Here is a 16,842-nt window from a genome sequence, read left to right on the forward strand (position 1 = left end):
CTAGGGGTCACCAAATGAAATTAATAGGCAGCAGGTTTAAAACAAACAAAAGGAAGTATTTCTTCACACAACGCACAGTCAACCTGTGGAACTCTTTGCCAGAGGATGTTGTGAAGGGCAAGACTATAACAGGGTTCAGAAAAGAACTAGATAATTTCATGGAGGGTAGGTCCATCAATGGCTATTAGCCAGGATGGGTAGGGATGGTGTCCCTAGCCTCTGTTTACCAGAAGCTGGGAATGAGTGACAGAGAATGGATCACTTGATGATTACCTGTTCTGTTCAATCCCTCTGGGGCACTTGGCATTGGTCACTGTTGGAACACAGGATACTGGGCTAGATGGACCTTTGGTCTGACCCAGTATGGCCGTTCTTCTGTTCTTATGATAACAATATACCAACAGCGAGCAAAGCAAAAAGCTTCATGAAAAACAGTTACACTGCACAGTAGCTACTTAGCAAATTGAACTGCCATGGTTTTCCAAAGCACCATTACGAATCACACTGTAGCATGGCAATCATTTGGCAAATGTATTTACTTCAATCAAAGCTGCTTAAAGTTTAAAAAGAAAGCCAAAACCCAGCATCTTAAACTGTTTTACTTGAAAAAAGTAGCATGTTCCTGTCTAACCAAGGGCCTGAGACATGCATCTTATTATAAAACAGTGGTTGGCATGGAGTCAGACATGTGTGCTCTATTACACAGTGTCGTGTCCTACTGAGACATTGACCTCGCTTGCTCCAGAAAGCTACGAAAAGACTGACAGGCCAAATCCAATCTAAGTACGTTGATACTTTGTCATATTTGGCAAGCACATTAAGAATGCCAATTTTCCCCCTATTAAAATGATTACTACTATGATACTCCTGGAGGGCACAAATCATGAGGATGTCATTTCGTTCAGGGTAACGGTGGGTGTTTTGGTTTTGATTTCCATTTCTTTTGTCTTTCATTGTCCTACGTCTCCCCCGTCAGCACCCCTTCTTTTGCTGCCCAACTCTAGAAAGTCGGTAGTTAAATTATAAGGAGGGGAAGTGAAGCTGGATAGCTCACATTGCAAATTCATGGAACCACAAACTGGAAAAAGCTGTCAAGCCATCATTGTTTATAATTAGCTTTTGACTGAATTCCCAATCTGCTATGAGGAATAGTTTGATCTTGCTGTATGTGTGGTAGGGAGGGAATACTAGAGAACTGAATCAAGGAACTGATCCTTGTTTTGACAAAAATAACCCATTATAGAATAATCTAACCCCGTGGGATGGGAGGTGGGGCTAGAACAGGCACAAGCCCTTTTTACACTGTTGTTGTTTTGCTTTGCTTTGCTTTTTACTTTTGTTGCTGATTTAAGTGGCCAGTGCTAAGTCTGGGCCAACAAAGCCCACACCCAGCTGCTCTCTGTCACCTTTTCTTTTGGTCAGCAGGTGATTGGCAGTCTCTGTAGGAAATATCACTTTCATGGCAGTGTCAGACATTTGGTGCATTATGGGTGAATCTTACCTCAGTGCACTGAGGGCCCTATACACCACTGAAGCCTCACCTAAACTTGTGTAATGAACTTGTAGAGTGCATCAGGCCTTGAGCAAGCCCCTCTTCACTGGGGTGAGTTTCACCCCCTGGAAAAGGTGAGCAGCCAGATTCCAATGCAAGTGGGGACCAAAATCCAGTTTACAGCTTTCACCAGGATTGTCACAGCTGAAGAGCCTTGACCAGTGAAGTCTACAACTAGTGTGAGACAGCTACAGGACTCCATCTAATGATACAGGGTTCCCTCTACTGGTTAGGACTGGGCTTCTAGACTCCCAGGTTCTGTTCACACCGCTGCCCTTGACTTGTGTAACCTGGGCAGATCGCTGAATTTCTCTGTGCTTCAGTTCCCACTTCTGTTAACAAGCTCTAATAATACTTGTCTTAACTATCTCACAAAGGTGTGATGAGGCTTAATAAATATCTGCAGTGCACTCTCAGATCCTTAGATGGAGGATGCTGTGTAAGTGCCAGGTACAAAGAGAACACAAAGTGGGTTTCAGTGCCTGTGCTAGTCATTCCATTATCTGGGTGGGCTTTTTTTCCTACCGTGCCTATCTCCAAGGTGAGAATCTGCCCAGGCTAGATCTGGTTGATGAGAAGTAAGTCTGTCTCACATTCTTCTCTTTAGATTTCCCTAACACAACATGCTGCACCACTACTACGCCAACAAATAATATACAATCGGCATTCTTGCTGCAGCTGCACTGCGGGCAGTGTTAAGAAATACAGAAGCAGGGCTGGAATCTCACAGCCATTTTGGTACATCCCACATGCTTGGAAACTTGGCAGATCTTTCACTGGTTTCATTGTCACTTGCCCAAAGAATTATTTCTTAAAATTAAAAGGAGGAAAATAAGAGATATGAACCTGCTAGCATTCAGAAATCCCGAAATACATATAGCGAAGACTGATTAATTTATTGCTCAAATTGTTCAGTTTTAATTTTGTATTTGACACATTCGAATTGTGATTTTTCTCTTGCTCGGAGTTCAGTAATGACACACACAAGGTCTGTAACAAAGAGGCCTGCAAGCATAATAGACCTATTTGAATATTGGCGCTAGAACCAATCACAGACTTGAAATGCGCAGGTTTTTTAAGGAGCTCTTTATCGTGTTAATGAATTTTCTCTTGGACACTCATGCTCAGTCAGCGCCCGATCTGTATTTAGCCCAAAAGGAGCTGTACAGCAGCTAAAATACTACCAAAATTACATTAATACAAGAACAAGAAAGCAACAATTCAGTAACAAAGTTACAATGAGATACAAAGGGGAGGTACACCTCTACCCTGATATAACGCTGTGCTCGGGAGCCAAAAAATCTTACTGCGTTATAGGTGAAACGCGTTATATCGAACTTGCCTTGATCCACCGGAGTGTGCAGCCCCGCCCCCCCCGGAGCACTGCTTTACCGCGTTATATCCGAATTCGTGTTATATCGGGTCGCTTTATATCGGGGTAGAGGTGTAATTAGTTCTCACAGTGTGGTCTAAGCACTTTCAGGTGGTTGGCAGAGCTGTTTCTGTCACAGTAGTAGTCTTCAACCAAGACTGCTTCCTACGATAGGTAACCCTGTGCATGAATCTTTTAGTAGCAGTTCTACTAAATATATTATGCTAGCACCCACAGGGCCCAATTTTAGTTTGCCAGAGGCTCTTTTTTAACCAACTGAACGCAACAGAACAGACATGTAGAAGCAGATTCTGAGAGCCTTACTCTAGTTTAGTAGCACTTCACTCCACAGTGAATTTCACTGTCTTCCGTGGGGCTATTCATGGAATAAGGAGCTACTTTGCATCAGTAAGGCGGTCTGAATCAGACCCTTAATTTGAAAGTATGACATCAATTAAAGTGGTAGCATTTATGTTTTATATTTTCACAGCTTTTACAACTGGGATAGAAATGTCAGCAATTCAAATGCCAGTCCAAATTACCAAGTGATTGCAGAAAATGCATGTGGATTACTCTTCAAGAACAAATGTGATAGGAAAATAGTAAATGTGGATCCCAAGGTAAATCCCTTTTTTCAATATTCAGAGTCTCCTTTACACAAGGCTCTTTGATTCCATATCTGTTGAAGTCCTGTTACAAACTAATTATTTATGAATATGCACCTTATATTTCAGGCTCACACGCATGCAATCCCCTTGCTAACACAGCTGGCCTCTAGGTACCATAAAGGATAACCTCAGCTCGTTCTGTTTTTAACTGCAAGTCTCTAGCCCTTTTCCTTGTGAAGACAGCAGTGAAAACATAAACTGTTTGTTTGCTAAGACTGAAAGGACTATGCAGCCCATGCCATTTCTGCAGCAGGAGGCTGGGGGGGAGAGGACCTAAAGATTCTCTCTCTCACACATGCTTTTTATGGTGAATGAGACAATTAGTTTGGCATGTGACTCCCTTTACCCTCCCCAGAATCTTAAGGCCAGTCTTCTCCCCTCTCTGTCAGGCACTTCAGTAGCACATGAGGAAAACCAAGCTGCTGCTGCACCAAGTGGGACCTGTGCAGCTACCATGGCCCACTGGTGCCTGCTTCCCCAACCCCAGGCCAGAGTCTGAAGCGCTGGTATTGGGAGGGAGCCTGGAACCTTATTCCTCTACACAGTAGCCAGGGATAACCGCTCCCTCATGCTCCCTCACACCAGCTCTGGAAGACCCCCAGTTGTCAGGAGAGACCTGTCCACTTCAAGAACCAAAGAGGACCCATTCCCAATTTACCACCGAAGGTGACCTACTGCCCACCCACCCAATCCTCCTCCAGTCAGACACTGCCAAGAGATGCCTCAGGACAGGTCTCTGATCTGCCTGCCCCCACTGCTTCCAGTGGAGGCCTCAGCCTGCTTCCTCCCACTGCTGCTTCCAAGTAAGGAAGCCAGAGGAGCCTGAGTGAAGTGCTGAGGAAGGTGAATCAGTGAATTGAGAGGTGCTGGTGCAGAAGGTGGGAGGGATTGGAAGGACTGATGTATTTGGGTCTGGGAAGAATACAGGATTGGGGAAGGGACAAGTGGATTTTAGTGGGGGGGAGGGAATGGGGTATTTTATCCAGAGACTGTTACATGCATCTCCAGAAGAGGTGGAAAATTGTTGAGGGGAGGCACTTGTTAAAATGTTGGCAGCATATCACTTGGCTGACAGGCCCAAATTTGACCCTACTTAAAAGTTATATTTTCCTTTATGAAATGTGCCGACTCGTGGATAAAAAAATGTGAAGTTCCTTCAGAACCAGGGTGGAGACATAGGACAGTTATAAAATCCGAGCTCCTGACTGGGCAATCCACCACCACCAAATCCAGAGTGAACGGTCAGTTGGAATCACAGACTAATGCCTTGCCAGCAGTTTTTCTGCAATGAACTGAAACAAAATGGATTCCTTTTCAGAAGCACTCAGAGAGCAGGGCTAGTGTGGGTCACAACCCCACACCTTTTTAAAAAAATCAAAAGCTGAAAGACTGTCCAGGCACCTCTGAAAATCAGGCCACTCATTTCAATAGCTTTGCAGAGATTTTTGCTGCCTGACTTCAGGTACCCAAGTTGAAAAAATTTGGCCCAGTGGACCTGTGTGAAATCTAAAAGCCAAATGCTTTCAGATTTGTCCTCATTTTACAGATTAATACAAAAGGCAGCTCACGTCAACTGTCAGAGCATTGTGTGCAGCATAGAAATAAAGACAAAATCAGAAATGTATACTTGTCTGTTTTGCTATTCAATGGAATCAGAGTGTGTGACTCTGTGCTTAAAGAATTTGGACTTTTTTTATATCCTTTGGCTGGATGTTTTGTTCATGTCACCAGAGAGGCAAAAACAGTCTGATGACAGTAAAAGATTCTGATCATCCTGGAAAATATAAAACACAGTATGTGGCCGGCCGAGTGTATAGTGTAAAGCGGGAGTTATCAGGGTTGAAAATTCCTATGGGAAGAAAGTCCCATAAAATACACTGGCCTTGAAGAAGGTTGAGGTTATTATGGCAGCGTAAGGGTTAAACACCAGTTTAAATATATCTAATACGCTGTCCCACACACGCAAGAAATTTGTCAGTATGTGCTCCCTCTGGTGGATATAAGTTAGTCTCATGCACATAGCAAAATGCCTTTGTCCTGGCGCAGAAGTGTTTATAACTGAAGCAAACACAGGAAAATACTGATGTTTGCATAAGGCTATGTACCAGGGAAATCGAGAGGAGAATTTATTGTAATGAGTGAAGAGAATTTTATCCACAATGTTATAGACTCTGTGTCATAAAATAAATACGGCATAAACACATGTTAGAGACTGCTTTTTTGTTAATAATGGGTCTGATCCTACTCCCATTGAAGTCAATAGGAGCTGTGGCATTGACTTCAGTGGAAGCAGAATTGGTTTCCTTATTCTGAAAAAAATTTTTTTACTTAAAAATAATTATGCCAAACAATTGTTGAAAACATAAAACAAAGGGGGGGGGGGAATCACTCACGTGCCATTATTGGATTTAGTATACATTAAAATGCCCCAAATCCTATGTTAATGTGATGTCAATGTTAGAATGCTAGAACATTCAAAAACCTAAGGGTTGGGATTTTCAAAGGGGCCTACGGGTGTTAGGCATTGAATGTCAAAGGGAGATGGGCACTTCACACCCTTAGGCCCAAAACTACCAAATCAGAACAGTCGTGTTTTACACTGACTTGGCCCTGGTGGAATTGGCTAGGTACAAAGAGCAGGGCAATGGAAAATCTGATCCACTGAACCTGGACCAGTGAGAAGAGGAAACAAACTTGCTTTCAAAATTTAATATAGTGTTCCTGGGGATATTGGGTTATACAATCACTGAGGTAAGTCAGGAGGAGGAGCAAACGACCAGCAGAGGTTTTGAATTTTATCCAGTTACATTGGACTTGGCAGAATTGATTGAACAAATGTAAGTTCCTACTTCTGTTCTCAAAGATGCAGCATGTACTGTCCATGAACAGCCGGCTGAGCTTTTCATATGTGCAATGGAGCATGACTTCACAAACCCCCACCTCATACAGTTCTGCTGGATGCCCATTCTTTGCAGCATCCAAATTACCCTCTTTGTTTTCAAATGTGTCCTTTGACTTGTTCCGATCTACCTCCTAGACTTAAGTCTATCCCTTCTTTTCCTGCATTTCTTCTTCTAGAGTAGCATTGGCTTCCTCTCTATCATTCCATGTCTGGAGCCAACTTTTGCCCTCAGTTACACCTAGGCAACCCTATGTTTTCACTGGGCTTGCACGGATATAAGTGAGGGTAGAATTTGGCCCAGTGTCACCGATGCTGATGCAAAAGCCCACTTCTCTGCAGCTCCTCCCATCTGGAACATCCATCTTTCCTGTATTTCTCAGCCTCATTACCTCTCCATCTCATTTCAAATCTCAGCTGAAAACATATTTTCTCCTTTGTCCGCACCCTTTTCTATCTGACTTTGTCTGCTATTATTTATCTAGTTCTGTGATGGTTACATAACTTTGTAAAGTGTTTTGAAATCTGTACAAAACAAACATACTATATACAATAAAGTTACACAGGAGTTCCCCATTTTGAGCCATAGTTGAAGGCTATTTAAATTGCTGCGTGTATTATTTTCTTTCATGTTGGAAGAGGAATGGGTTATAACCCTATAAACAATGTTCTTCTGAAATGAATTGACAATATTCTTCTGATCTTGATTGCCCTTTTTTAAACTTTACATCTGAGCCCTTGGACTGTAGATTGAATGTGACAAACACACCCATGCTTTGGTTCCTCTCAAAACCAACGTGAAGTAAGCTGGGCAATAATTTGTTTGGGTTTGTACAGAACAGATCTAGGATGATGGTTTCTTTGAAGTGCTTCCCATGAAAGATGGTTGCAGATGAATAGCAACTGTACAAAATATCAAATTATACACTTTTAAAATGAGTGCATTGGTTTGTTAGACAGTCAAAAATGCATACCTAAAAAATGTGTTTGGTTGCATTGAAAGTGGGCCATTGATCTAATGTCCTGCAGCTGGAGAACATCTGTAACAAATAACCAGATATTTTATTTCTACGTGAAAGATACTTGCACTCAGAGTGCTACACCAAGTAACATTTTTTGTTCATTTATAACTTTAAAAAATGTAAACACTGCAGAAATATGTACTGTGTATTTGTATGTTGGGGGATATAGTGTACGTGCATCCCCAGCAACTATCTGTCTGTCCATCTGTCTTGGGTTTTTCTGTAACACTAACCAAGTAGAGAGAGATTTTTCAAAAGCACTTAACATTGGCCTAAATCTACTGCCACTGAAATCAAAAGGAGTTTTGCCATTGGTTTCAAACTGAACAAAGTTAAGCCAATGCTCGGTGCTTTCTACAACTGGGCTCTGTTTGATCAGTTGATTGCACAAGTGTGCCCTTTCTTTTACCTAAAGTCAACCTATATGAAATGATGGTAAGTTGGTGGTATTTATTCACTAGCTCTTGAACTTTAATCTGCATTCAAGAAACCACATACCTAACCTGGGCAGAGTTGGTAGGTTCCATATTTCAGGGAAGCAAGGAGGAAATACATGTAACTCTCATGGTTTATTTTTTGTCTGTCCTGACAGTTGGGTTAACTATAATACTCTGTGTCTCAGGCTTACCCAGGAGACAGCACAACTCGGACACCTATTGAGACAGATCTCTACCTCCAAGTAGTCATCTATGACCATATCCTCAGAAGAAAGACCTAAACACCAGCTCATTGGCTCTTCCTTCAAGTATCTGTTTACCAACTTTTATTTTAACTGTAAGAGAAATAAATCAGTTTGAAGAGATCTCTACCATGTGTGAAACTGGTCTTCCAGTGGAATGGGATGGTGACGTTTGGTCTGGGTTAGGGTCAGTTTGTGGCAGGCTGTTTCAGGATACCCTGCCCCACCATGCCCCTGGGCAGTAGTGGGGTTCCATGCACTCCCCAGATCATAAGTACTGCCCTTTCCTAGTGCCCTTGGGGCACATGACACTGCAAAGGCAGTTGGAGTGAAGAGGTGAGGTCATGGCCCCAACTTCTTCCCATTTCACAGAAGCCAGCAGACCCGGCTGACTACATGGGGGAGCATGCTGCCCCCCTTAAGCAGTATAGTAGCAAGAATATTACCATGTGTAGTAGGAGGTTCAGATTCCTGCCTGCAGCTCCCCCTTGGGCAGTGTGGCTCCCCTACACAGAGCTGTGCCTCTGTGGCACAATTGATCCCCGAGTGACCACTTCTGAGGGCCACCCCCAGGACTCATCCAGGAAGATCACACTACAGAAGATAACAATGGGTGTGAAGAAATTTGCACTGCTCCTGTAGCCTAGAGCACCACTTTCCTTCCTGCTCTCACAGTGGCTCCAGTACAGCTGGCCACATCAGCAACTCTCTGGTATGAGGCTGTAAATTCGGGCAGCAGCCCAATGCCCCAAGCTATTCTCCTTTGTTCCTGTGGCACTCAGATAAGCTGCCAGTGTACATATGATCCAGACTTCGGAGCTATCGATGGATACCTCCATCCCAAGCACTTTGTAGCCATCTGCTGAGTGGACAACAGGGAGGGGAAGCACCAAACTATACAGCAAAAAGAGCAAGTAGAAAGCAAAGAAAAAGAATAGTTATAGAGAAAGAAAAACAGATGAGGGGCAAGCAGAAGAAACAGAAGCAGAAAAAGCCTATGGCCTGTATTATGCAAGAGGTCAGACTGGATTATCAAAATGGGGTTTTCTGGCCTTAAAATCTATGGATCTATTAAAAGGACAGGTAAGGGAAAATAGACAAGAACAAATATTTCAGCTGTGCTGGGGCTTACCATGAGGTGGGGAATTATTCGTCAATCCATCACAAACATGATGCCTTTGGACAAGGCTGAGAAACCTCTCCCTTAGCAGTTTGTATTCGAAAAGGCCCTTTACTGAGTGGAAGAGGCAGCGTTCCAGCAATTACAAAGTGGAAGTTCATTCGTTCTTCAAAGCTGCAATAATTTGAAAGATTTACAAGACAGTTTTCTTTCCAATAAAATTGTCAATGTTATGAAGTTCTGCCATTTCCAGATATAATAAAATGTTTTATTGTAACAGCTTGCTTTTATATAGAGGGGTTCATCCCAAAGCACTATACAAACTTCACAAACAGATATACAAACTGTATGCTGGGATCACTTCATTGAGCACTGAAATGCAGCCAGTCTTGGGTGAAACCTATCTGTGCATAGCAACTTCACACAATCTCTTAGACCTATACTGCCGCAGTATATTTCAGATAAACAACATACATAAAAATCTTAAGGCCTTGTGGAATATTGTTAGTATCGTATTTAAGGTTTTATCCCCAAGTTGCTGGGGTTTTTTTTTCAATATTAATCACAAGTGAAGTAGATGTTTTATGCTGTGTATCTTAATTATCCAAATATAAAATCTTTTGATGAATTTTAGCTGGTATGAAAGTTTTGCAAAATGATATTACTGGGCTATTGCTAATTTTACAATAAAAATCTGTGGTCTATGTGACAGATGTTGCAACTCCATGCGAGACCATATTATATTAAATATGTTGCAACTCCATGCGAGACCATATTATATTAAATACGTTGCAACTCCATGCGAGACCATATTATATTAAATTTATGTATCACTATGGACCAGGGGTTGTATGCAGCTCCAGGGGGAGGGTTACCACAATTCTTCCATGAACCAAAAATGGTGGGAGGTGATTTAGGTGAATCTTCTAGGTGATAAACACCTCCAGAGAGGTGTGGGAGGTTTATATATACTGGTTCACATTGGATTTTTCACTGCCCAACAGATAAAGAAAGGGCTTTTGATATAAAAATGCTGCATCAGGGACTTCTTTCTGATCCAGCAAATGGACGGGACCTCCTGTCCAATGGGGCCCCCAACCCTTGCAGAAGGTTTGAACGATATTGGCCCACAAAGACTCCATAAGACTGAGGAGTGACTCCTGGTATCTTGAACAGATTTAAACATGTATTAATTGTTTTTATTAGGTTTTCTCTATAATGCTTTTACCTTAAGCATAAAGGTGCTTGCTTAGAAAGAGCTGTGTGGACACCGTCAATACACTGTTTATAGCCCTTGTAGAGAGAGAGCAAAGCATGGGTGCTGGCCATTAGGCAGACTGGCTTGCTGGGGAAATCACAGTGTAAGGCATGGGCTGTGCAGCCTTTAAACCTCTGATCAAAAGGAAGTGGGACAAGGATCCCTGCCCAGAGACAGGTGATGGTTGGAGACCTGAGACCTGACTGGGCATGCCTGGAGTGGACCCCAGAGGGGAGAATACAGATGCAGTTCTCCTGAAACTGTTACAGCCTGATTCTTCACTCACTCATACTGGTATAAAGTAAAGGTATCCCATTGAAGTCAATGGAGTTACACTAATGTAAGATGCTGATACTGTCTCCATTGAAAGCCGGAGAAGAGGAAACCCCAACTCTAAAGGCTGGTGGATAGGACATTTCTGAGAAAGAAAATGAACAAGTGTGATTGAATTTTTCATACTTCTGAAGCTATGAATTTTAATTATTCTTTCTTGGTCTAATCAGAGCTTAAAGTTATAAAAATCTAAGGTGGGAAACAGCCCCTGGAACATGGAGGAAATTATGAATAAAAGTGGGGGGGGAGAAAAAGAGAGAGAGATGAAATAAAAGTAAATAGAATTAAACTTCCAAAGTTGTGGAAATAATTTCTTCAAGGTGAATTCAGCTTTCACTAACCTTTGTCCCATAAATCAACACTTTTGATGTTGGTAAATTACAGCAAGATTAGGAGAACACCATGTCTGTGCCTGCAGGGGGAAAGAAGGAAATTTGGATTAAAATGGGCTTTAAATTACAGCCTGTACATATTAATGTGATGATCAGTGAATGTACTAATGAATGAGCAACAGTTGACTTGTGTGTCTTTAAAGGCATACAACTGAGATGCTTGTAAAATATAAACAGCCTCGTCTTCTGAAGTTGACACTCACCTCCTAGGGAATACTGATTTTGTGCAGTTTCTAATTTGAAATAAGATTCTGATGAAAAGTTTAACAACAACAACATAAAACTAAATGTAATTAGGAACCGAATATTACTGAATCTACAAAATCTCTGACAGCCCAGTAAGCCAGTCGAAATGACCAATCATGGAGAAGTCTCCGCATCTACCACAGCCCATGGACCAATCAAATTGTTGTTAAAAAATACTGATAACCTTAGTGTCCTGCATGCAATCAAATTAAAAAGTTAGAACCAGGATGATACTAACTAATGCAAAATCTGAAGTGATTATAACTTAGTTCGATGGAAAGGCTGAGTTTTAAGGTGTCTTCATGGGAGCTAAGCTTTTTGGAAAATCTAGCCTCCATTCTGGGTGGGGATCACTTGAAACTCTGTCCATGAGCATTTTTGAAAATCTGGCCCCACATTTCATACAGTCTGGTTAATTTCCCCTAACCTCCGATATGTTCCTTATGGCTACTTCAACATTTGAAACACTTTCAAATTATTACTTTCCCCCTGTGACTGATGAGTTTTCCCAATATCATGTCATTGTGCTGCCCTGGCTAGATACATAGCAAGACCAATGTGCCAAACATGGTAATCAAGGAAATAGTTTTTTCAAGAAATAACCGTATGAAAACTCCCTGAATGTCCCTCCTGTACTCTTGACTTTTTAGCAACGATGAATACAAACTATCCACTCTGACCATGACAGTTATGTAAGATAGGGCAAGTGTATATTCAGTACAACTGCACTAGAGTTTACATTAAGAGTTATTGGGCGGGGGGGAATTGTGAATGTATATTACAAGAACAGTGGATCTATACAATTGTAATTTTATGCCAGTGGCTTTTTTGTGTAAAGCATATTTAAACTGGTTACAAGTAGCTAAGGTCTATAAATATTATTTTGTGTACATTATATATTCTGCTCTTTTACTTTATCCCTAGAAATTGATACTCTTGTTTTTGTGTGGAATTTGATATAAATATGCAAAACTGCATGGACCTTGGACCCTAGTCATAGTTTTACAAAGGTTTTTGTTTTTTAACAATACTTTGAACCTCAAATAAGGCAATTTCTTCCTGGTTAACATCGCCATTCTTGTCCCTGCTTACCTTGCCTACCCTTCTCTGATACACTAAATAAACTGAGCCACAAGAGCTGGAAACCTGTAGGGCAGCAGTTTCAACTGAAAATAAAGATTTGGGGAGATCTTGGCAAACCACTTGGTCCCCTTCCCCCAGAAACATAGCCCATTCCCCTCGCAGATGGTACAACAATGCCTGCCTCCAAGTACGTAAGTGCCCCATAGCATTACTGTAGCTTGATTCACTTCTGAACTGATGCCACTTGCTACATAACCTCCATCAAAGAATGTAGGGTCCTTACTCAATCTTTACCCATCAGCAGCCATATATTTTATACCTCTTGCTACCTTCACCTTCTGAATTTTAAGTACAAAAGAAAATTAATGGATTGAAACGATCCACAACTTAGTGTTTATGGACATAGAAAAGACGGCAGGAAAGGAGGAAATAAGACCGTATAACAGAGTGGGTTTAAAAATAATATACTAGAGGTTGAGGTACAAAATTCCTTTCTGATGTATTTACATGTATGCACTTACTGTGCATGAATTCAAAAAATCTCCCTAGCATGTCTCACTAAGGGAATCAGGTTAGACTCATCCACCTTTTTCTTTTGTTTTTGGCTGTTGTTTCTGTTTATCACACTGGAAGCTTTTCCCTGGTTGTGGTGCCTGATTCTTTCCTAGGGCACAAGTACGTTCTGGCCCTGGTTTTCAGGTACGCTATGTCCCCTTACACTAGCAGAGGGACATTAGTGTATCTGAGAATCACGCCCTTTGTTTTTGGTAATAACGATATTACTTTCCCACTGTAGTAACAGAGATCTGAACGGCACTAATATTGTTGAAGTTTCAATCTCCATAACTGGCAGGTTTCCTGCCAACATAATGATCCAATCCAACACCCATAGCCAAACAGCCCTGAACAGTGGCAGAAGTTAGGACCCAGATTCAAATGATATAGCTACATAGTAAAGCATTTGCTGGGGAAACAGAGCAGCACTTTCTGCACTCAGATGCACAACTACAGCAGCAGCCTCACAAGCCAAACCACGTCCTATGAAGTTGAACAAGGGAAACAGAGGAAAAGAGATGCAAGAGACAGTGTCCTGTGCCATATTAAGAACTAGCCCCACCCAGTGTAAACTGCTAACGAGGCCTCCAATGGGATGCAACACTTCCACATTCATTCGCCTTATAAACGTTTTATTTTCCGGCTGTTGATGGTATTCTCAAATTGGCCATCAGTGAATGAGTTTTGTAGAGTAAATCCCTCCATTAACACTAACTTCCAACATACAGAACAGAAACCAGATCCAAATGAAGAAAGCTGGCGGCCTGCTCTCTGCAAGGCAGGCAGGGACATGCACCACAGACCAAGCAACTGTTCCTATTGCAAAGAAAACAAAAACACAGGTGCAGAATGCATGGAGCCCATGCTGATTAGAGCCTGGTATATAGTACACACTCTTTACAAGAAGGAAAAACATTGCTTTTATTATTTGGCCATGATTCTCTTGAGGCTCCTTTTATCCCATCTCATAGCTCAAAGCAGAATTATTCCAGAGCCCACAGCGGATGTTCTCTGTGATCAGAGAAACATGGGATCTTTCAGGCCTTTAGAAGAGTTATTCTGGGAGATCACCACCCAAGGGTAGAGAAGTACTTGCTACCTGAACAAGCACAGGATACATTGAGCACCACAATGAATGTTGCTTGGTGCCAGCTTCTCCATGGTGCCCAGTCTTGCAGAAATCTATTTTTGTACACATCTGTAAGCCCCAGAGCTAGAAGTCTTGAAGGGAAAAGAAGCTCTCTGCTCCCCCATAGGAGAATGTGGAACGCTAGATCTGGCAGGATTAATTTGCATGTTATGATTTTGCCCCAGTGTGGATCTGTACAGTGGTTTATGATGTATTGTTTGGAGTTACTTTTGTCTGGTTTTGGACACTATATTAAATAGTGCATGGAAATATATTTATATAAGGAGGGAGACATTGTGAATGGTTTAGCCTGGGGAAAGTGAATCACCCTGAGCTGACAGTGGTGTACTGAGCCCAAATCAACAAAGGGAGCAGAGACTGTGTCAGAAAGATTGGAGGCTGTGCCCTGGGGAGGGTTTTGCTGTGGGTTGCCTGTCCAGAGATTCTGGACCCTCATGGAGTTGTCTTTATGAGACTGGATGGGCTGGCAGTAGCAGGAGAGCTGATTGTGGGACTGAACCTGACTGCAGCTGAGCTGGGGCAGCTGACTGCAGTGAACTAGAACCTGGCAGCAGCATGCCTAGCCAGGAGCTGATGGTGTGAACGTCAGTCGGCTGCAGTGGACAGCCTGAGGAGAGCCACCTCCTGATGCCCACTTGACCATCCCAAGTCTAACTGGATTTGTGAGTGAGGTGCAGGTGAGTGGGGTTTGCTTTGTGAATAAGAGTTCTGGGCAATGAATAAGTACTTTGGTAGGATCGGCCCTAATGCACTGTTTGGATTTTGCTAATTTCATTTTATTATGTAAACAGAGGTTTATCTTCTTTCCCCCCCCCAAAAAGGGTCTGTGTTGTTTCCTATTCCCAAGGACTCCTGAGTGGTTGTGAGGGGGAAAGAAACACCCCTACCGTATGTGTGTGTGTTAAATTTAAAGTTCTTAAAGCCAGGGAATGGGGGCTCAAGGTTTCAAGTGAAGGCTTCCGCTCATGTTTGTTATTTTAAAAGCAATTGGTAAAGAGCATTGAACCTGGCCTTCACTGCAGCTGATGACACTGGCAGAAGGGTCACACATCATTCAAATGAAGTTAATTGGCGCTAAGGCCCACAATGTGACTGAGGCCAAGAAATAAAGACTAGCCCCTTCCCAGCACTCCTGTGTTTTCTTACAAGGTGCAGCGCAGTCACAGAATGTATGGAGCATAAAATGGAATCTCAGCAAGGGGACAGGAGACAGGATTGAGGTTCAGTGGCCAAGAATGGTTGGGGCCAAGGTGGAAATAGTAGGAAGTGCTGTAGGTCAGGTTTGAGTTGCACTGATATCCAGGTGTGAGGACCTTTCCTGGTGGTGATGTTTGTGTCTGATGCCAGGGAGAAATTAGAAATGCAAAACAACAGCTTGAGAGAGGGTGGTCAAGTCACCTCCAACTATAAAGCAAGCTGCCCATGTGTTAATAAACTGGGAGGAAGAATACCCAGGCTATCTTATATGTGGCCAGAATTTCCTTTATATTAAATATTCTGAGCCAGATTTTGCTTCAGATACATAATGGCCAATTGGAGTTTTATGTGTGCACCTGCCCCATCCAGGATCAGGCCCCTCTTGGCATAATTTGACCCTTTTGTATCTTTTCTATTCATTCTAATAATGTATCACTTTTTTCATAATCTACAGCAGCTGAGATTGATAGTCTGTTTAGGCTTACACCGGTGTGTGAGCAGAATCTGGCCCATGTGGTGAGGTTTGTAATTTTTGCCTGTCTTCATATTTTTTAGCTTTGCATGTCTCCTCTGCTGTTTTGTGCAGAGACCTGTCCTCCAGACTGACGGAGACCTGCTTCTCACATTTGCACCAAAGATGTGATTTAGAAAGTTGTATTCCCTCAGAGGTTTGGAGGCGGTCAGTGTATCATTTTGAAAAGTCTGTCTTGTTTTTATAAACAAGGGAAAGGTAGGTAAGCTTTTATTCCATTCGGTTGCTTTGATTATGCCATTGAGTTGCTGTATTGGGCAAATCAGAACAGTGATGTTTTGTTTGATTCGGAGAGGGGGGGAAATTAACCACATTTAGTCATCCCCATTAAATATGTAAAATATGCACAGTGCTATTACACCAAGTTCAGACTAGATCTCATTGCAGTTTGCCCACAAATCATTTTTATGGCTCTTGCATCAACACCAACCAGAGTTCAACACGTTAAGCCTTTGGGTTTCATCCAAATGACCTGGTGGTTCTTTGACAATGAAGACTTCCAAAGCCCATCAGAATACACAGTTGGGTGTGGTCACTTGGAGGTCTCAGGAAAAAAACACAAATACCCATTAAGAAAGGGGGAGAAGGTGGAATTCACTGCTGACATAACACATTTCCACTGAATGCAGTGGAATTGTGCCCATTTATACCTGTGGTGTTTATGGCCCAGAAAGTAGATTTCCCAGGTATTAAATTTAACAGTTGCTGCCCTTGAAAGAGCTAGACACACATTGGTTTGCACCAGGTGAATCTGAAGTCAATGAAGCTACACTGACTTACTCCA

At 42.2% G+C, this 16,842-nt stretch overlaps 1 protein-coding gene across 1 annotated transcript in view; it reads left to right on the forward strand.

Moving 5' to 3' along the window:
- CFAP299 (cilia and flagella associated protein 299) overlaps positions 1–8,231 on the forward strand; it is a 404,541-nt gene extending 396,310 nt beyond the window's left edge. Inside the window, exons 5-6 of the mRNA XM_065405676.1 lie at positions 3,415–3,544; positions 8,136–8,231. Coding sequence (XP_065261748.1) covers positions 3,415–3,544; positions 8,136–8,231 — 226 coding nt within the window. The remainder of the gene's footprint in view (positions 1–3,414; positions 3,545–8,135) is intronic.
- Positions 8,232–16,842: the final 8,611 nt, after the last annotated feature.

This window comes from Emys orbicularis, chromosome 5, assembly GCF_028017835.1.
Source record: "Emys orbicularis isolate rEmyOrb1 chromosome 5, rEmyOrb1.hap1, whole genome shotgun sequence".
Classification (NCBI taxonomy): Eukaryota; Metazoa; Chordata; order Testudines; family Emydidae; genus Emys; species Emys orbicularis.